General features: G+C 39.5%; 1 protein-coding gene across 2 annotated transcripts in view; it reads left to right on the top strand.

Moving 5' to 3' along the window:
• Positions 1-22,450, top strand: part of LOC120565775 (zeta-sarcoglycan) — a 408,082-nt gene that overhangs the window by 223,667 nt on the left and 161,965 nt on the right. For both annotated transcript variants that reach the window (XM_039811797.1, XM_039811802.1), the window contains exon 2: positions 1,395-1,604. In XM_039811797.1, the coding sequence (XP_039667731.1) occupies positions 1,395-1,604 (210 nt within the window). The remainder of the gene's footprint in view (positions 1-1,394; positions 1,605-22,450) is intronic.

The following is a 22,450-nucleotide window of genomic DNA, read 5'->3' as shown; positions in this document are numbered from 1 at the left end:
AATAAGACCTTGGGTTTTCTGTGTAAGACAACGAGGACCCATATGGAGACACAGATTGCAGAGAAACATTTGCTTTTCAGACTCTTTCAATGAAAACCCCAAAAAAGAACAGGCCAAGTCTGCGTTTTCTTTTTTCTGCAGACAAAGCAACAATCAGCATTTGTGTTTCCCATCAAGGATTGTTGCTATCATCATGTGAGACTATATGGAGAAAAAACATTGCGCAGGTGTGTGTGTGTGTGTGTGTGGTGGGGGGGGTGGGGGGGGAATCAACAGTCAGTGAGGTGTTAAGGTCATGCAGCCTCAGCAAATAAAGACATAATGTGTGTGTGTGTGTGTGTGTGTGTGTGTGTGTGTGTGTGAGAGAGACTGATAAAGAGGGAGAGAGGTGCAGAAGTGAGATAGGAAGTGAATTAGGGAGTGAGAGGGAGAGAAAGAGAGAGAGAGAGAGAGAATTTGAGGTAGCAGGTTGAAGAGAGTGAGAAAGAGTTGGAGAGTCAGAGATGGACAGAGATAGTACCTTGCCGCCAGTGTCCATATCTCTTGCCACCAATGACTCCTCCTGCTGCTCTACAACTAATGGACTCTGTCCGCCTTTGCCGTCTTATCTGCCCCCTTCTCACGCTCCACCTCTATCTCATTTTTATCGTACTTCGGTCTTTCTCTTTTACGCTCTACCCTGCTCTCTCACTTCCAAACTCTTTCAATATCTCACGCTTTGCCTCAATTTTTTCTCTCTTTTTCTGTTGTTATGCTTTCCCCCTTCATTTTCACTTGCTTAATACAGTTTCCATCCTCCCCACCACCATGACCAAAACCCCAAAAGTTCACCCTCTCCTCTCTCTGTCTTATCTTTTTCTGCATTGCATGGATGAAAAAAGGGAAGAATAAGCATGCCATTTCTATCTTCATTCCCACTTTTTCTCTTTGGAATCTTTACTGTGATGCTTGTCTAGTATTTGTGCAGAGTAGGGCTGCATGATATGAGGAAAATATGCAATAATGTTGTTGAATATCGCGATAAATAAACAGACTGTGCATTCTGCATTTCTGCTGCTTTCAGTATTCTGCTAAAATACAACAAATTGCTTGTTGAATTTAAAACAAATGAAAGGAAATCATTTCCAATATGCTTTTATTGAACACATTGATCATTGAATTGCACATAAAAGGCACCACTGAAAAAAGAATGACAGAAACATTTTAAAGTGCAGTATTCTACTGATATTTTCTCCAGCACCTGTAAATAAATAACATTTTAGGAACGGTATTCCCTCAAAATTAGTGCACATAGTTTAGAGAGATGAACATCTAAAAGAGAAAGAGAGAATTGTAAAAATGAGTGATGAAATAAATGATTCTTATTATATTCTTCATATTTTTGTCCCTTTCAGATGACCCAGGAGCAGTATATCCTTGCGGCACAGCCCAATCCGCTTCACCAGCGGGGGGCGTCGGTATGCGGCACCCAGGTTTACCCAGCAGTGGGAATCTACGGCTGGAGGAAGAGATGCTTGTACTTCTTCATACTCCTCCTCCTCGTCACCATGATCGTCAACCTCGCGCTGACCATCTGGATCCTCAAAGTCATGAACTTCACTCCGGTAAGAGGCGTGTGTGTGTGTGTCATTTAAATGCCAGGGTTTTCTATTTGCAACACGAGAGTGATGATTAAACCAACAGAGGTTCAACAGGTGTGTGTGTGTGTGTTACAGTTGCATTAACATATCAAGTGAATGTTGTCCTTTTATTTAAAATGATCTTGTCAAATTAGTAGCGTCCGCTATTGATGAAGATGAAGTTGCATATTATTTAGTTAAAATGTCACTACACCAAATACTATATTGAAACTTAAACTGTAATTGAGATATTTCGTTTTTCAGCGGTATTGTTCACAAATATATAATTACGTGCTTTTTCTCTTTATTTTTCTTCTATTCTTATGGATTTGTTTTTGCGCACCCATTCGAGACCATGTTTCTAGAAACACATCTAATTTATTCATATTTGTAATGCTCACATTTTTTTTCATTTTTAAATATATACTGTATACAATTAATTCATGATAACATTTGTTTACATTTAACTGATAAAGACCTCTAGTGGATGTGTGAATGTATGTATGTATGTATGTATTTATGTATGTATGTATGTATGTATGTATGTATGTATGTATGTATGTATGTATGTATGTATGTATGTCAAGAGCAATGGCAGGAGTAAAAAGTAAAATATATTATTAGAGCTTAAAAACGTAAAAGTTTTTTTGTCCTTTTTTTAACCACAACTGCTATCTTTTGCCTGAACCTAATCAAACCTTAAACATAGGTGTCTCAGAGTCTCATAAGCATTTCTCTTATATGACGTTTCAACTTTAAGATCAACAATCAATCAATCCTAATCAAACCATATATAGTGGTGGCAGCAGCGATGGAACATAAAACTGCCATACAGTTCATATTTGTTTCCATATGTATAATACATTATACGCATTATACGTTGCTTTGGAAGGCAATAGCAAAGGACATATTTGTTGTTTAGTTTGGTTGTCTTAGGTAAGACTGCTTAAAGGGCATTTGCAGTGACGGCACTGTAAAATATACTTCTGTCCAAATATCTAAAACTCACCTCATTTTTTTGCATTGGCATTGGTTATTTGTTTTTATTTGAAAAAGATACTGAACACTAGCACACAATAATAACAACAGGCACTTTTAGGCAACAGGCAATTTTAGGCCAAAATCATCTAGTCAATACTATCCACCAGTTTTCAACCTAGGCTTTCTAAACATGTCATCCAGGGGTTACAGCACCAATACATCCAATATCTCATATTGCCTTGGGGCTCAAGGAACAACACTGTGATAGTACATACGATATGCAAATGAGGCAGAATCTGACCCCTGCAAACCTCTGGTAAAGCCTCCCCATATCGTGCCTTATGTTTCAATAAGCAACTTCACAATATAAGAGAGGTGAGTAGGTACGCCTGGGGGGAGGCAGCCAACACTAAGCATGAAAGAGCAAAGAAAACATTTCAAAAGCTAGAAGGTAAAAAAAAAAAAAAAAAAAAAAAAAAAAAAAAGAAAAAAAAAAAAAAAAAAAAAAATTTTAAAAAAAAGAAAAAAGAAAAAAAAAAAAAACCAAAAGATAAAAAGTGCATATAAAATATAAGTATAGAAGTAAATAAACTGCTTTTGTTTTATTTTATGTGAGTAACTGTGTGATAGACGCAACAATAATAAGAAAAAGCCATAAGTAAGGCCCATGAATTTTTCATAAATGCACTAATCTGGCAATTTTATTGAAAAGATGTTATAACAATAAGTAATTTTGTCCCATGTGCATTATAATCAATTTGCCTATATTAGTTGCTTGCACAAATAACTAACATGTAGTCAGTGAAAAGTAAAGGAGTGGAGGTCAGGGTGATTGATGGGTTTATAAGTGGTTGCATCCTGTCTCATACTATAGTCGTCTTTGACATTTTGATATTATTTGATCTTGACCACAGTGTCTCCCTAATCTGAATAACCTGGTTTTCCTCAATTGACAAATATTTTCAAATGCAGGATGTAAACATGTTACAGATGAGTATAAGGCAATAATTGTTGATTCTTAAATAAATAACACAATATAAGTAACAGTATAAGTAACATCACATTTCCTTCAAAATATGTTCTTTCTGTGGTAAAAAAAAAAGTTGTATACAAATATTTGTTCATTTTAGTTTCAATGAAAATTGAAAAGCAACAAATATGTTAAAAAATATATATATAAATAAAGCCTGCAGATGTGGAAAAGGGACTTCTGGAATGGGGAGAAAAAGAAGGACCACAATATTGTAGAAGACACAATGATGCTGAAAAAACCCAAATGCACAATTGGGCCCTGTTTTCTGGGAGCTGTCCGACTTTAGACTGCTCTTGAAATGCTCTTGTGTATGCCTTGATGCAGAAGGTCCAGGGTTTGAGTCCATCCTGAGACGATTTTCTGCATGTCATCCCTCTCTCTCCCCTTTCATATCTCGCTGTTTTTTCCATTAAAGGCTGAAATGCCCCAAAAAAATCTTTAAAAAAATAGAAGTAAAGAACACACTGGATTTGTTAGCGTTCAATGCAATGTTTGTGTGATTAGATATTATTATAATAAAAATACACTACAGTTTCCGGCAGAGTAGACATCAGTATGGTCGACAGAGAAGGGAAAAACAAAGCATAGCAAAACAAAAAACCCATAAAAGCAGTAAGACGGGCAACTGCTATGGAGGCCTGGAGGAAGGAACAACATGAGGTGGGGAAGATGGGTTGAAGAAGAAAATATAGAAATGATGAATATAGAATATAGAAAAGAACGTAGATGGTTGATAGGGTTGAGTAGGTGTCTTGGGACTTTAGCTTATTCACAGTAACCCTCAGAGTTAGATAAGCCCATACATACCCTTCTCATCTCCGACGCCCCCAGCGCTAGCTAAGCCTAACACAGATCCTGGAGGTAACCGGTTCCAACTAGCCTACTGCTCCGAATAAGTGACAAAATAACGCCAACATGTTCCTATTTACATGTTGTAAATAACAAGGTCACATGAGACACAGCCGTCTTCTAACCGTATATAAACTGGGAACTACAGTGCCTTGCGAAAGTATTCGGCCCCCTTGAACTTTTCGACCTTTTGCCACATTTCAGGCTTCAAACATAAAGATATAAAACTGTAATTTTTTGTGAAGAATCAACAACAAGTGGGACACAATCATGAAGTGGAACGAAATTTATTGGATATTTCAAACTTTTTTAACAAATAAAAAACTGAAAAATTGGACGTGCAAAATTATTCAGCCCCTTTACTTTCAGTGCAGCAAACTCTCTCCAGAAGTTCAGTGAGGATCTCTGAATGATCCAAGGTTGACCTAAATGACTAATGATGATAAATAGAATCCAGCTGTGTGTAATCAAGTCTCCGTATAAATGCACCTGCTCTGTGATAGTCTCAGAGGTCCGTGTAAAGCGCAGAGAGCATCATGAAGAACAAGGAACACACCAGGCAGGTCCGAGATACTGTTGTGGAGAAGTTTAAAGCCAGATTTTGATACAAAAAGATTTCCCAAGCTTTAAACATCCCAAGGAGCACTGTGCAAGCGATAATATTGAAATGGAAGGAGTATCAGACCACTGCAAATCTACGAAGACCCGGCCGTCCCTCTAAACTTTCAGCTCATACAAGGAGTAGACTGATCAGAGATGCAGCCAAGAGGCCCATGATCACTCTGGATGAACTGCAGAGATCTACAGCTGAGGTGGGAGACTCTGTCCATAGGACAACAATCAGTCGTATACTGCACAAATCTCCACTTTATGGAAGAGTGGCAAGAAGAAAGCCATTTCTTAAAGATATCCATAAAAAGTGTCGTTTAAAGTTTGCCACAAGCCACCGGGGAGACACACCAAACATGTGGAAGAAGGTGCTGTGGTCAGATGAAACCAAAATCTAACTTTTTGGCAACAATGCAAAACGTTATGTTTGGCGTAAAAGCAACACAGCTCATCACCCTGAACACACCATCCCCACTGTCAAACATGGTGGTGGCAGCATCATGGTTTGGGCCTGCTTTTCTTCAGCAGGGACAGGGAAGATGGTTAAAATTGATGGGAAGATGGATGGAGCCAAATACAGGACCATTCTGGAAGAAAACCTGATGGAGTCTGCAAAAGACCTGAGACTGGGACGGAGATTTGTCTTCCAACAAGACAATGATCCAGAACATAAAGCAAAATCTACAATGGAATGGTTCACAAATAAACATATCCAGGTGTTAGAATGGCCAAGTCAAAGTCCAGACCTGAATCCAATCGAGAATCTGTGGAAAGAACTGAAAACTGCTGTTCACAAACGCTCTCCATCCAACCTCACTGAGCTCGAGCTGTTTTGCAAGGAGGAATGGGCAAAAATGTCAGTCTCTCGATGTGCAAAACTGATAGAGACATACCCCAAGCGACTTACAGCTGTAATCGCAGCAAAAGGTGGCGCTACAAAGTATTAACTTAAGGGGGCTGAATAATTTTGCACGCCCAATTTTTCAGTTTTTTATTTGTTAAAAAAGTTTGAAATATCCAATAAATTTTGTTCCACTTCATGATTGTGTCCCACTTGTTGTTGATTCTTCACAAAAAATTACAGTTTTATATCTCTATGTTTGAAGCCTGAAATGTGGCAAAAGGTCGAAAAGTTCAAGGGGGCCGAATACTTTCGCAAGGCACTGTATATTCTCAGAAAGGCGAAGCACTGCTACTTTTTGCTAGCAGCACCTGAAGCCCTGTGGTGAGGAGCAGAGAGTTCACCTGGAGTTTGTTCAAAGTTGGAGTAATAGAGTCAACAATTACTAGATAGTAAAAGCATAGTGACCTTGTTATTTGAACACCCTGTGACTATACAAATCACAACATGTAAACAGCAACATGTTGGCGTTATTTTGTCACTTATTCGGAGCAGGAGGCTAGTTGGAACCGGTTACCTCCAGGATCTATGCTAGGGTTAGCTAGTGCTGGGGGTTGAGAAGGGTATGTAGGCCTATCGACTTGTCTAACTCTGGGGGTTACGGTGAATAAGTTAAAGTCCCAATAAGTCGGCGTGTTCCTTTTAAAATAATTTTAACGCATTGCTAATATATTGTTGCTGTACTTTTGAACCCACTGCGACCCCACACTGGCTACTGCACTTGTTAAACAAGCATGCAGTACACACACATGGCAGTATTTGGTACGAGTGCCAATCAAAAATGTCACATAGCAACTGTATTAGCATTTCAAAGAACGTGTACAGTTGTGTTTGACTGCATTAAGCTGGAAAATAGACCTGATTAAAATAAGAAATTATAACAAGAGTGAGAATAGAGGTATTCCCTCAAATACTGCTGTTTCCACCAGAGGTGCAGTGTGTTGGTAAAGGTGGAAGTGTTCATATTCAACATTATTGCAATAAACTTCAGCTTGGCACCTTTGTCCCTATTTCCTAGTTTTGTTAAGGAGGGGCTAGTCTTGCTTTGCCAGACCCTCCTCCACACGCTGCGGAGGAGGGTCTGACTAGTCCACATAGCATTCCGGGATGGGAGAAAAATGTGCTCTGGTTTATTGGCATTTCTTTAAACCAATCTCACTTGTCATGGGCGGCGCTAAGCTCCGCAGGGAGCCGCTGTAAAATAGCCTCGGGAAGGAACTAGTTTTGGTGGAACATGTGTACATTCAAAAGAAGTAAGAAAACTCAACTTCGAAGAAAACTCAGATTGGACTGTCTCAATTTGTCCTGCAGAGATCTGAGGAGCAGTTAACCATAGTCCTCATAAATCCACCGGAGTTTAGAATTCCAACACAAAGAAAGCGGAAGGAAGCTTCCTGCGGCACAGGAGCAATCCCGGATTTTAGAGGAAACTACAGTAGTGGAGACTGAAAGCATCAGTCCTGTTATCATGTATTGAACAACATAATTCATTGACGAAAGTTCCTTGGAGACCTCTAATCAAGCATTCACATACAAATATGAAGAGGCAGGCTGTCTCTCGCCTTTCACTCTCACTATCTGTATCTTTAGTGCATGTTTGTAACCAGCTCATAATTAACATATAGAAGCTATCTGTGTCTTTGCATTTGTATACCTGAACACTACCTAAGGCTTATTGTTATTATCAACTTCAAGATCAGAAATAAAAGATCTCACTCATACAAACACACACTGCTTCATTATTTCTCATTTCAAATCCGGCAATAGGGGGTTGCTGCTTCTATGGCTCCACGATTGTCATATCCTTTTATCACCATTCAAATCACATCTGACTGGCTGCGGCATAATGAAGGCCTTTCTCAAATTTTTTGTTTTGTTAGGAGTTGCCAGATGTGATTCTCATTGTGATGGTGTGGGGGGGAAAAAAAGATTTGCTCTTGAAGAGACAGCTTTGGCAGTAAATTATAGAGGAGGGACTTGTGGGGATAGAAGTTTACGTGTGTGTGTGTGTGTGTTTGTGTGTGTGTGTGTGAGAGAGAGAGAGAAAGACAGAAAGACAGTGTGGGGAAACTGAGAGAAAGTGTGTGTGTGCCAGCAATTATTCAGTAATTGTTCATGTGTGTGTGTGTGTGTGTGTGTGTGTGTGTATGTTTGAGTGTGTGCGCCTTTCTGTGCTTGTGTGTGTGTCTACTCTATACCCACATTTGTGTTAGTGCGTGTGTGTCCCTTTTCCTGAGTCCTTTGGGTTTTCACTGCAGAGAAATTCAATTTCAGTTGTCACTCACCAATCAGCCAGCCTAATTCCTGGCCTGGACTAGACTATGTGTGTGTATGTGTGTGTTTGTGTGTGTGTGTGTGCGTGTGTGTGTGTGTGTGTGTGTGTGTGTGTGTGGTGTGTGTTTCTATGTCAAAGTGGGCAATTTCTGCACAGTGTGTTTTTCATCTTAGTACCTTCTTAAAGTGATGGTTCGGAGTAATTTATTTGCACCATGATTCTAACATTAGAATTTTCACCTGGGTTTAAATATGAAAGTTACGTAGAGTGTTAGTCGCTGAGTAGCTAGCGGGCTAATGGACCCACATTTGTATCTCTTAAATGACCCCACTAATAATGCCCGAAATGATACCAAAGGTCTACACTAGTATATATAGGTTATGCTCTCAAAACGATGGATTGCAAAGTTTGTTATACACCAGAAGTTTATGAACACTTGCCTGCTCTCTTCTGCTCTCTGTTGCTGTTGCTGCTGCTGCTGCTACCTGCAGTTAGACGAAGGGGGCCCGTCTATAAATTACTACACCGAAAAGAGATACAACAAAAAATATATTAATAATATATGATTAAATAAGGTAATGTCTCCAAACTTACCTCAATTATTACTTGTCTCCTGCTAGTTATATTACAGCACTTACTTAGTAAAATAAGTTAAATAAAAAAATATTTTTGTTGCATCTCTTTTCGGTGTTGTAATTTGTAGATGTCCCTAAGCACTCGTCTCACAGCAGCAACAACAACAGCAGAGAGCAGAAGCCAGCAGGCAAGTGTTATTTACATAAACTTCTGGTGTACTTACAAACTTTTCAATCCATCGTTTTATGAGTGCATAACCTATATATACTAGTGTAGACCTTTGGTATCATTTCGGGCATTATTAGTGGGGTCATTTAAGAGATACAAACGTGGGTCCATTAGCCCCGCGCTAAGCTATTCAGCGGCTAACGCTACTCTACGCTAACTCGCCCAATGTCAGACCCAGGTGAAAAAAGCTTCTGGGGGGGTGTTTGGCTCGAGGTCATGGTGCAAAGGACCCTAGGGTGAATTACTCCGAACCATCACTTTAATCCACAATGGTCTGTCTCTTCATAACACAGTTTGTAGTGTGCTGCTCTGCATAATGACCTCTTACAATATGTGAAATACATTTGTTGAATGCTCCTCTTGCACACTGAAGTCATAAACCAGATGTGATTTATCAACATTCGGAATTTTATTTCCAATACAATGAACTCCACTAACTCAATATGGGTGTCAAAATGTCCTTAGTGCTTATGGTAAAATAGCATCTTTATCTTTAAAGCGACATCTAAACTTTATAGTGACATCTAAAGTCCAAGGAAGAAAGATTCCTGTGTTAACTTTGTGCAGCAACTTTGGGAACTTTTTAATTCTTAACCACATCAAAGTGATGAATACCACATCAAACTGTTATATTGTAGAAGAAGAACAATAAAATTAATTTCCGTGTTCTCACACATAGGTGACAATTGTAAACTTTTATCGGCAGTGTGCTTTTTTATTTTTAAATCCTGATTGGCTACCAATCAGTGGGGGCATACAATAAAACTTTATTCTTGTGGTACTTTTGAGATCAGAATTACAGGGTGATTTAAAGATGATAAAACAACAATTGGAGAATCAATAAAAATGACCAACATTAATTAGAAATGGGGGTTATGACTGCATAAAATAGGGTTGCAACAGGGGAATACAAACACATCAGCTTATGAGTAGCTCATAAAACTGAGGCAAGAGAGAAAGACACAGTCTTCACGACAATAGGTCAGTGTCACTGTAATGATGTCTCACAAGTTTTTATAACAATGAACAATATTTTAATTTTGATCTTTAATCCACCAATTCACTTTGAATTTTGTTTTTTATTTTTATTTTAGAATACGATTAACGGAACTTTTTACAAGCATCATACCACATGTAGCGTGATTTATCATATTCTTAAGCCTCGTCTGCCATGGTTATACAGGTACATTGAGATGCTGAATATGTGCAAACATGTACTTGATTGCTGTGTGCCCAAGCAGCATTATTCCTTCTCTCCTGTATGATTTTGCTTTTCAGTTACATGCATACATATATAATTCAATCACATTGAAATCTAGGCAAATGTGATGGCAAGATGCAGCACTAGCCTTTCCACTCCCTACCAGCTCTTCTATGTATATGAAGACCCTGTTTCCTTTGTTAATTGGCTGGATTCTCAGCTTAGCCTTACGTTCTGCATTCCCTGTCAGTATGTTGTTTGATTCTGCCTGGCAACCAGACTAGAGTGGAGGGTGAAGCATTTGTGCATGCAGGTGAACATGCATGGAAACCTTTGTATTGGCGTTTTTTATATACTTTTGGGTTCTGCGCTTTGTGTGCAGCGATTACATTTACAGTTTCTTTTTTCTTGTTTTCTGTTTCATACCCAACTACAGTATGAGTTAGATTAATCAGCTTGCTTGATGGTCAGGTCCCCACAATAGTGTGTTAAGATGTGGGAGCTATGTACATTAGCTAGCCTGTGCAACACATAGACCCATAAAGAGTGATGTCACTCCAGCCCAATTTTTTGTCAACTTCTCAGTTGACAAACCATTGCATTTTTTTTTTTTTATTTCACATTTAATGTTGCATTGTATATATACACACCGTACAAATACAAAATACTTAGTGGCATTAGAGGGGAGGTTGCAGATTGCAGCCAACTGAATTCCCCTCCTCTCCTAATAAAGTCTGGCTTCCTATGGTGGCCTGCAAGACCCTCTCTAGAGCCAGTGTTTGATTTGTCCATACTGGGCTTCTGTAGTAACATGGCGGTACAACAGGGCAGACTCCTTGGAAGAGGTCCAGCTCTCTATGTAGATATAAAGGGCTCATTCTAAGCTAACAAAAACACCATTCTTAGTTTCAGGTGATTATACACTAATGAAAACATAGTTATGAATATTATATTCCATTTCTGCCAATAGATCCCCTAAAATCCTGCACACTGCTCCTTTAAATCTTCACCAAGAAAGCAATGTCGATGTAATTTATATTGAATTTTACTAAATTGCAGTTAATGTCACTGCAATTTCACCATGGCTTCAACATTGTAAATGTCATTATTATCCTTAAAATTAACTGTTGTTCTTGTGCACTTTAGGATCTATGTTACTGGCAAATGTCACCAAATTAAAATGTCAGGGTTATTTAATTCAGTGCATTTCTCACTAACTAACCGTTTACTCAAAGTATCAAAACTGAGCTGTAAATAAAGATATTGTAATGTTTTATGCCAAAGGAGATTTAAGGGAAGAGAGCGGGGAGAAAGATCCAGGTTTCTCTGTGTTGAGCGTTAACCCACCGCTGTTTCGTAGACAATTTAAATTTGTCATTTCCTTCAGGCAAATAGGTCGATAGGTACATGATCTCAATTAGTGGAAGGGGTGCTCTTTGCTGTCACAGCTGCTCTTGTGATTTATGTTTAAGAGATATGCAGTTTTTTTTATAAAAGCCCTGCCTGATGTAGCTTAATGTTTCTTTACAAACAAACTAATCTGAGAAATCAGTGTGTGTGTGTGTGTGTGTGTGTGTGTGTGTGTGTGTGAGAGAGAGAGAGAGAGAGAGAGAGAGAGAGAGAGAGAGAGAGAGAGAGAGAGAGAGAGATAGGAAAGAGAGAGATTGGAGTGAGGGAGGCAAACAGTGAGGATGGTGAATGATGCATGGAATAAGACAGATAGGAAAAAGGAGGGAGCGAGAGTGATGGGACTAAGCGTATGTGTATGTGTGTGGCCTAATAGAGTGTCCCATCATCTACGCTCAGCTTCTCCCTCCTGTCCTCTGCCTCTGGTTTCCTTAGGGACTTGGAGAGGTGTCTGTTTCACTGCCTCATGGAGTGGAAGTGAGTGGATGAAGGGCTGGCAGAGACAGGCAGAGTGTGGAGTTTGATGTGTGGCTGTGTGAGTGCGACAGTGTTCATCGAGGTACCGTCACCTTCACTATCTTCTAGTTCAGGGCCCCATTAAACCTATAGTCTGTGAGCTGTAAGGGTAAGTGAATAATTTGGGGGTAATGACCAAAAGTGCCAGCGAATAAAGTTGTTGTAATTTAAATAAGTAATTTCATTGATAAATTGAATTTAAATAAGTGTAAGTATCACAAAATGGTTCATCCAGCATAAATTCAATATAGATCACAACGAATAATAACTTATTGGCTGTTAAAGTGAAATCTATCATAATATATGATCATATTAGATTGCAAATAACCGAGCGTGTCATCACTGCATGGATTAGGATTAAAGGGCATGATTGTCATAATATGACAGATGACAGTTACTATTTTTTCAGTCTGTATGTGTTTCTTTGTTTTTTTTTCTGTTTGCTGGTGTGCATGAGTTTGTGTGTGAGAGAGGGTAAAATGTGCTGTTGAAGGCAGTATGAGCTCCCAAACCTGCTGTACTCAGCTCCACGTCTAGACCAGCCACCATCATTATGGCTGTTCACACCTGCACTGTGTAATTTATTGCTCATACATACACACACACACACACACACACACACAAACATGCACACGCTCATATTCACACACATACACACAAACACACACACATTTTTCTCACTTTGTCAGTAACAGTGCTGACCTCAGGTAATGTGGGAGTCCAGCGGGTAATACTCTGTCCTCCTGTGTCACACATGCACAAACAAACACACACACACACACACACACACACAATGGAGAGGGGTTAATGTGACGTATCCATCAGGCTTAGAGTGCTGAGACACCTGATGTTAATCGCTTGAATGGTCAGTGCAGACACACGCACGCTTGCACACACGCGCACACACACACACACACACACACACACACACACACACACACACACACACACACACACACACACACAGACACACACCTTAACAAAAACTTCATTTTCTGACCAACATAGCCTATATAGTTTTGTTATATAAATATAACAAAACTCCAAAATCTATTAATTAAGTTTAAGACATAATGATATACAGTACGTAAATGTATTATGATCCATATGGTACCTAAGAGATGGTGAGAAGGGATAGAGTCTACTAGTCATTCAACATGCTAAAGATCTATTCGGCTTAGCTTATATTTCAATTACGTGTCACTACAGGGGGTGACTAGTATTTAATTTAAAACAAATTATCTGGCTAACATCAAACCACATCTGTAGATTGATGCATAATTGTCATGTGGGTCTTACTTATTCTCATGTGGTAACTGATCATGTTTGTATAAAAATGTACATTAGGCTGTACGATACTTATGCAGGGTTTCCGCGGGATCTTAAAAAGTCTAAAATATCAAAATAAAAATTTTAGGCCTTAAAACATCTTAAATTCGTTGAAGTATTGTGTTCTAGGTCTTAAATAATTTAAAACCGGTCTTAATTTTCCTACATCCATGCAACGCAACCTCTAATGCTCTTTTTTTTATTCCGTGGTGTTGAAGTTCTTTCTTTTGCTAGTCCAAAAATTATTTTGCTGTATTACGAATAAAAATGAGACCATCATGCAACTTATATTGCAGCCAATCAGCATTTGTGTTAATGGCACGATTCTCTTTCAGATTGTAGCATAGACATAAAACAGATTTTATTCTTCAGCTATGGGGAAGTGCAAGTTTAGCAATACTTGACTTGAAAAAACTGAATTTAGGGCTCAGGTGATGTTGTGATAAAGGTCTTAAATTTCATTCATAATGGTCTTAAAAAGGTCTTAAATTTGACTTGGTGATACCTGCAGAAACTCTGTTATGGGAGCTTTGAATTTTTACCAAATGCCCCTTTTTCCACACATTATAGGTGCTGTAGGTAGGGTTGCGAAGGTCTAGGACTTAGCCAAAGAATTTGAACATCGACAACTTCTCAGACCCTCCCCCCCTTTCTGCTAAAGCCCAAACGGTCTACTAAGCCCCTCCCCCCACGAGGGAGAATGAATGCGTGTGCCTGAGCAGTGACTGACAGGCAGTTAGACACTCCCCCAGCGAGCGGTGGATATTTGCAAATCGCACTACAGGCTGTAGGTGGTGCCAGAGGAGCCAGATTTTTTTCAAATACCTGCTTCATATAGTTCTACTGGAACATAGGGTCCGTTTCAGCAAATATGACTGAAAGTTAGTTTTATAAGTCTTACCTACTGCATCTTTAAGCTACTATCTTAGTGGATTTCCCCTTGCTTCCTGTTGGACATAGCTTGTAGCATGTCATTTGCTTGACTGGTTGAATAACTAATTTGTTCTGTAACTTCCTCAATGGACTCGGACCCTGATGTGGCTTTAATTATCACCATCCTTGCAATGTTGTTGGAGACAAATGAGAAGTACCTCAAGTATTGAAATATTTTTAAATCCTGACATTAGAAATCTATCCTGTCATGTTAGTGGCTTTCAGATTAACTTGTGGCTTTGTAAAATGAATGTAATTATTAATGTTGCAACATCAAATATTTGGTAGCCTAATACTGTGATCATGGAGCAAATGTACTGTTGTAAGTAAGACAGCACACAGTTGAACATTGTTGCACAATTTTATTGACATTGATATTCCACTGTGTCCCTGCTTTTTTCTACTGTTAAAGTGTGAATGTGTGAACTAAACCAAATTGTTTAAAGGGAAAATTCCAAGGTCTACTTTATGCTTGAATGTCCTCCAAGCCAGGCCAAAACCACCACAGCTATGAATGTTTATCACCAAAGAGAAAAGATACAAAAAAGGAGTGAAAAAGGAAAACAAATCTCTGCGATCACCATTTTAAATCTCTGTCTGCACAAAACAAAGATGTCTGTTTTATAGAGTCAGCAACATTTTCAGTTTAAACTCACTGAGAGAGGCCAGAACTTTAACATTTAATCAATTTGATGTGTATGTTTTTGCTTCGACCCAAGGGTATTTTTCTCTGTGTGTGGAAGACAACCAAGTAGTATCTGGGTAAATATGTGACACCTACTGTAAATCTGAATCAGTCAGCACTTTAGTCCCATTATTTCCAGTGGCAATATGTCAAACAGTGATAAATAAGGAACACACACACACACAAACAGACACACAAACAGCTGACCCCTAGCATGTTTGTACAGCTCTATAAACTCAGTGTGCGTGTGTGTGTGTGTGTGTGTGTGTGTGTGTGTGTGTGTGTGTGTGTGTGTGTGTGTGTAGCAGGGGATGTTCCTTCTAGCATACAGTATAAGTGTGTCTGTACTGTACAGAATGTGTGAAGGCAAATAAAAAAAAAAGCCTCGTTATTTGGCACTCTATCAAAGATATAAACAATGATAAATAATGAACACACACTCCTCTCCTCTTAATGGAGTCGGTGTGTGTGTATGCCTGTCGAAATAGACAATGTGTATGTGTATGTGCATGTATGTTTAGAGGATCAAATTGAACATCCCTTTGTGAGTCTTTAGGGATATGGGGTATTGCTGTCGGTTTTATGTCGACATACTGTGAATGTGTGTACATGTACTGAGGTTTCATGAAGCCTTAAAGAAACTCAAATCACTCCCAACACAATCCCTGATGCGTGGGTATCTTCTTTGCGTGGTTACTCACATTTACATTACATGTTTACATTTTTGCATAATTCTCTGTTCATTATACATATTACATATTCCCTGTTTGCCTTTTTGAAAAAAAAAAGGAAAATGAAACAAGGGCGCTCACGCATTAGAAGAAAAAAGTGGATGAGATGATCTTGTGCTGAACTTCTTTCTCTCGCACAAACAATCTCTCTACATTCACTCTGTAGTATTGATGTGGATAATGATTGCAGTGAAGACCAGGGATGTCTGAACACACAGCTACATGCATACTTTATTGGCCTTTTTACTAAAGTTGTACTTTTCCACCACTTAGGGATGAACCATAGTTTAGAGCATTCAGCTGTTACTCTGATTCTGCAGAGTGAGTATTTCAGTCAGAAAAACCCTTGTCTCAAAAAATATATAAGCACTCATTCTGCTGCAACCAATGTGAAACAATGGTTACAGTATGTGTTGTTATCAGGTATAATGGAAAAGTTTTCACAAGGAAAAAAGGGTCCGTGCGCCAGGTGCATGGTTCAAAAAGGTTGTACTTAGTGTCTTAATTAATCATAGGTGTGTTTTGGGCGTAACATGCAATAAACCAATCAGAGTGTCATCTCCCATTCCCTTTAAAAGCCAGGCGTGTTTGTACCATGGTGCATTGCTATTATGATGGTGGATTTGCTAAGCAGGAAGGAGAGATTTTTCAGGAGAAGAAACTGATCTGCTCGTGCATGTAGATCATATCATAATACTATTTCTCATTGTAATATTTTTATTTTTAATCTTTTGCATGTTTGTATGCTGCTGTGTGTCCCTGTGTGTGTGTGTAACAAACATAGGGCCCTATCTTGCACTCGGCGCAATTGCCTTTGTACACCGACGCATGTATCATTCCTATTTTGCACCCGACGCACAGCGGACTTTTCCCTCCACAAACGCACGTCGGTAAATTAGGGAATGTATTTGCGCTCCTGGGGGCGGTTCAGCGAAAAGAGGAGGCGTGTTCCGGTCAAACGTTACTTTGTGCTATTCTGCAGTTTCAGAAAACAATTCCGCCATTGACCAGGAAAAACCTGGTCTAAAGTCAGTGGCGCTGGTCTAAAGTCAGTAGCGCGTTATTCAGATGCTATTTTAGGGGCGCATGCTTGGCCATAATGTAGCGTGTGCACAACGCGCATACACTTCTCTCATCTAAATGGATGCAGCAGTTCCCATTTTTGCAAACCATACATAATTACAAAGGAAAATATTACTGAAAATGCGCTTCAGGTGTTTGGATAGATCAGGAGTCACTTTACAGTACAGTCCTCAAAAAGTCACAGCATTCTTTGTGGCTTGTTGTGTTTTACACAACATTTCCATGAATCATGGATGTGTTGATGACATAAATGAGGAAATATTAGAGGACTTAAGGAGACGTGATGTTGAACTACGGCGGGATCTGGTCCGGGAGTAATGCGCGATGCGCTCCTGATGGAGCGGGTGGACGGAGATGGAGTGGGGGGAAGAGGAAGGGCACAGCAGGTGCAGGTGGTGTGTTTGGAGGCCCACGCTCCATGGCTGCAGCAATCCTCTCCAGACTTGAGGAGATGCGCCGAGTGGCGCCGCGCAACATCGCCACTTCGGCCAAGACGGGCATTTATTACTTTGCCGCATCTCGCATCGGAGCTCCGCTGGCGTGCGCCAGGCAACCGCCGGTCATAATAGCAATCCCGCCATGGAACAAGCGCCCTGCTCTTAAAGGGAATGTGAGATGACGCTCTGATTGGTTTATTGCACGTTACGCCCAAACCACACCTAGCTACTTCAGACCAACCCATTTTAGATTTGCGTCGGGCGCAAGAGTCATTTATCCCCCCGGTAAAATAGCAACAGCGCCCAAGATCCGCCCACAAAGCTACTTGCGTTTTGCGTTTCATACTTGCGTTTCAGATCGTTAAAATAGGGCCCATAGTGTGCGTGTGCTGCGCACGAGTCTAGCCACATTTTACTAATTTGCTGTTGAAATAACAATGAAATGCTGCGCTATTGACTTTAGACAAGATTTGTGTTGGTCAAAGGTGCGATCACTTCCCGCTGCCTCAAGATAGCAATACGCCAAGAATGCACCTGAACAAACCTCCCTGTAAAACCATCACGCCCATGGGCGCACAGATGGGCGCAGGTGCATTTGCTATTCAAACGACGTGGGCGCTTGATGATATAATTGACAACTGCATCGGTCTTAAACTAGCAAAGACACTTGCGTCGGGCTTTGCGCTGCGTCAGGTCGGGTGCAAGATAGGGCCCTGTATGTCTTTCTTTACGCGTTAGCAGTAGACAAACACTGGAAAAGTGGTTTAGATTAAGCTATGTACACTGACCTTAAGTCTTTTTATTGTTTGGGTAGATTTATTCCACAAAGAGTTAAAAGATCCATTCTCTGTTCCATTGTGCATTAAATTATTTCTAGAGGAGATGAAACTAATGATCCCTGTGGGGAAATTGGAGTGTTGCTGCTGTAAAAAAAAGATACAGCAAAGGGAAAGACCGGTTATAAATAAAAATGGTGGTGATATCAGACATAACAAAGCAGACAATCACAACAGTGGATTACATATCCAGTGCAGTCAAATGTATAATAAAAAATTTGACTAGATCTGAAGAACGTCTTGCCTTACCTTCCAAAACATTCAGTAATACATTATGTCATGCAGATTTTAATATGTGCATTTGTTGCTGATTATGTAAAGCTGTCTTTGTAACAACAAAGTCAGAGAGGAATATCCCTTTAATATCAATAATATATTTATAAATTGAATAGTTTTGAACCATGACTTCCAGTATTTGGATTACGTGGCTTGGTCAAAGATAGTAGGCTACACCTTAATGTGTTAGATACATATTTATTCAACATTTTTAAAATATGCTGTTGTGGTATTTTGTTGAACATGATTTCCTCAAATAAAAAGTAAAAGGGGGGTGGAGGAAGCACATCTACTCTTCTCCCTGATTGAGAAATTCTCAATCTGGCATCGCCCTGCTCACCATGCTTGTTCTCGCGTTCACAAGCCTCCACAGGCTTTTTTCCACAAGTTTTGCCGTCAGTCAGACCTAGACTCAGATAAGGAGTTATGCACTAACATCGGCAACTAGCAGACGTACGTTATTTATGTTGTTTGTTAGCTTGTTAGCTTGTAACTGGCAGTTTGACAGTGTGTGTCTTGCCCGGGATACGTTTTATTCTCAGATTTCAGGGAACTGCACAGACATCCCCCCTTTAAGATTGGAATGTGAAAACAACTCTCTAGTGACATACTTTGAATTGACTCAAGTCAGTAGAGTCAAGGTAAACATTTTAGGGGACATACACATAAACACATTTTTAATTTGGATTGGGATCAGGGCCTAAAAAACATGATTGGGACATCCCTTGTACAGAATGGTCCAATGCACAGAAAGAGGAACATTCTGAGAAAAAAAAGGCATTTTGCTTTAAACTGATCCAGCATTGCAACATTTTCTTTCATTATTTCATACTGAGTATTATTTTTCTCCTCTCTCTAATCCATTAGGGAGTTTACCTGTAGCATTACAAGCTTGTAACTAAAATTGAGCTGTGATAGGATTCATTATTTGTTGACCCTGAAGGTCATAAAAGCAAGACATGTAAACAATGTACTGTATTGTTTGAAAAGGACATTGTCATCAATAATATGAATCGTTGTGATTCTCCAGTGCTGAAAGTCTGGAAAACTATTTAAAACTTTTAAATGTGCTATGATATACTTTTGTACTCTCTGTAGTGTTTGTAGTTGGAACACAATTTGGACTTCAGGGTTACTGAAATCAATGAATGAGTTAACATGTTTGCAGATTCTGTGCCTAGATTTATTTTAGTCTAACCCTGTATGATCGCTTATTTAAGTCGTCTTTTGCTTTCTATCTTTATTTTTGTGCAATAAGGGGTTTTACATAATGATCCTTAAACTAAAGGTTGTACTTTTGACTGTTAACGGTTAAGGCTCTTTCTCAAACAGAGAATGGGTGTGTGGATAATAGTCGTACATAATCTATAACCATGGCAACCAGATTGCAGCTAAACAGCATCTTGGAGAAAACAGCGATAAGGGACTGAATGCGATGGATTTATTGTTTATCAGACCACAAACAGCTTTATCTGGGTTACTTGTTTAAATCCTTTATGAACAGTGTTTGTTCTATTTATTTATTTATTTTAAATAGCTAAAGCACGAAACGGCCATAGAGCACCGCAGGACGGATGGACATGTTGCTGGGGTCTACTATTTCAAATGCAGTTTCGGGATGTTTTGGATGTGCACCATGCACCAATACACCTCAGCTCCCAGCACAGACACTGCACTGGGGTGCGGCTGTGATTCTATTTATTTTTTTATTTCTCTAATGGGATGTTTCTCTTAATGTTGCATGGAGATGTTCTTCGTGTCTGGGCTGAAACTTGTGTGCTTCTGTCCAGACGCCAGTGGTGGTGCACCGTGCAAACCTCCAAAACGTCCTGAAACTGCATTTTAAATGGCCGAAGTCTGCAGAATATCTATCCATACAGAGAGAGACAGTGTTGTGATGTTCCTGCTGGTGGGATTTTGTGTAATTCACTGTTTTTTGCATTCGTTCACCGCACACTCAAGTGTCATTATAAAAATAAAACAGTACACTAAACAAAGGTAGAGGAAACAACACCAAAAAGCGAAGACCCCGAGTTAGCTAATGCAATAAATTAAGCTATTTAACTACATCTAACTAAGTTATCTAACTGCGCAAGCTTGGAGGATGATGTATGATTCTACTATAGCCACACGTCATATTCCCGTTTTAGCAACCACTTTCTTTTTGTAACTTTGACAAAGTTATTTGTCAAATATTTTTTGATGAACAGTGTTGTTAGTCAACACTGTCAGGAAATTACTCAAAAAAATATGAAATATAAAAATGTCAATACACCTTTTTATTTTCTTTTTACTCTCTTTGATTTCCTTTAAGTAAAATAAGAGGTCTCCTTTTTGCCTTGGGTGGAGTCATAATGCTGTGATACATGAAGGCCATCCTTAGACAATGTGTGGAGCCAGGTTGGCAAATACACCCAGTAGAGCTTTTTTGTCTTGGTAAAAACTGTCACTTCAAGATGCCTCTGCTGTATTTTAAAGGACACTTCTATTTAAAAGCCCTCTTTTAAAGTTTTAGAAACGATTATAACTGTCAGTATAGTTTGAGGAGTTTGGAGGCTATAAAGCAATGTGCAACCCTAATGCACCAATGCTGTAGGCATATTAGGGAAAAAACATATTTTTCTTTATACAGACACACACAGAGCAGTGGTCTCTATGAGCGATGGCCTGTCAGTCCAGTTCAATCTGAGGCCTGATGGTCTAAACTGATGTTGATGTGTGTGTGTGTGTGTGTGTGTGTGTGTGTGTGTGTGTGTGTGTGTGTGTGTGTGTGTGTGTGTGCATGTGTGTTTGTGCTTGTGTGTGAGTGTGTGTGTGTGTGTGTGACATAAAGATTGCTGGACTTAGGAGAACATCACTGCTGCATGAAGAGCGGAGACACTGCTGCTGTGACTTAAGTGCCACACACACACCCTGGATTGAAGGAGAGGAGTGAGGACAGGACAGGAGACTGTCAGCTGTTACACTGTCACAGCTGGTGACATGGTGTGTGAGACTACATTGGTGGACCTTATGTGTGTGCTTGAGATACACGCACCGCACGCACGTACACACACACACACACACACACACACACACACACACACACACACACACGTAAGGCCCACCAATGCAGTCTCACACACCATGTCACCAGCTGTGACAGTGTAACAGCTGACAGTCTCCTGCCCTGTCGCCACTCCTCTCATTCAATCCAGGGTGTGGGTGTGTGTGTGTGTGTGTGTGTGTGTGTGTGTGTGTGTGTGTGTGTGTGTGTGTGTGTGTGTGTGGCACTTAACTCACAGCAGCAGTGTCACTGCTCTTCATGCAGCAGTGATGTTCTCCTCCTCTCAAAATGCTGTGCATCCATTTTTGAAAAATTACCACCAAATTTTCATTTTCCAATAAGTCATTGAGGTGGGTAATTGCATTCTCCTAAAAGCCATTACAAATCAAGGATCTTAAGATAGAAATTACTTAAAACTCCTCTAAAGAGGAAAGCTTGCTTTCTGCCAGGGTCCAATAGTTTAAAAAATATCAATAAACAACAAAGCAATCCAGCTTCCCTGGCAATAAGACCTAAATAATTACATAGAAAGAAATACATATAAACCATTATAAGATCTCGTTAATAAATGTTGATTAAAACAGTGGTTATAGGGCTAAAAATACCAATAATAGCAAAGCTGTATACAGCTTCTCTGCTGCAGCCCGACTGGCAGAAATAACCGTGCTGTGATCACAAAAGATGCTTCCCATTGAAATACATTAGTTTAAAAAACGTGCAGACCATCACGAAAAAAAACAAGATAAAAGTGTCCGTGTACACGAATCAATAGATTACATTACGTGAACATTTCACGAATTTCGAACTGAGACTGAGTTGATATATGAGCAATAATACTATACAGTTTAAAAATCACTTAACAAAACTGTTCATCATTTACTGTATTCCTTTGACTGTAA

The sequence above is a fragment of the Perca fluviatilis genome, chromosome 1 (genome assembly GCF_010015445.1).
Source record: "Perca fluviatilis chromosome 1, GENO_Pfluv_1.0, whole genome shotgun sequence".
NCBI classification, from domain to species: Eukaryota; Metazoa; Chordata; class Actinopteri; order Perciformes; family Percidae; genus Perca; species Perca fluviatilis.
Note: the sequence above shows the minus strand (reverse complement) of the source record. Positions and strands in the feature narration are given on the sequence as shown.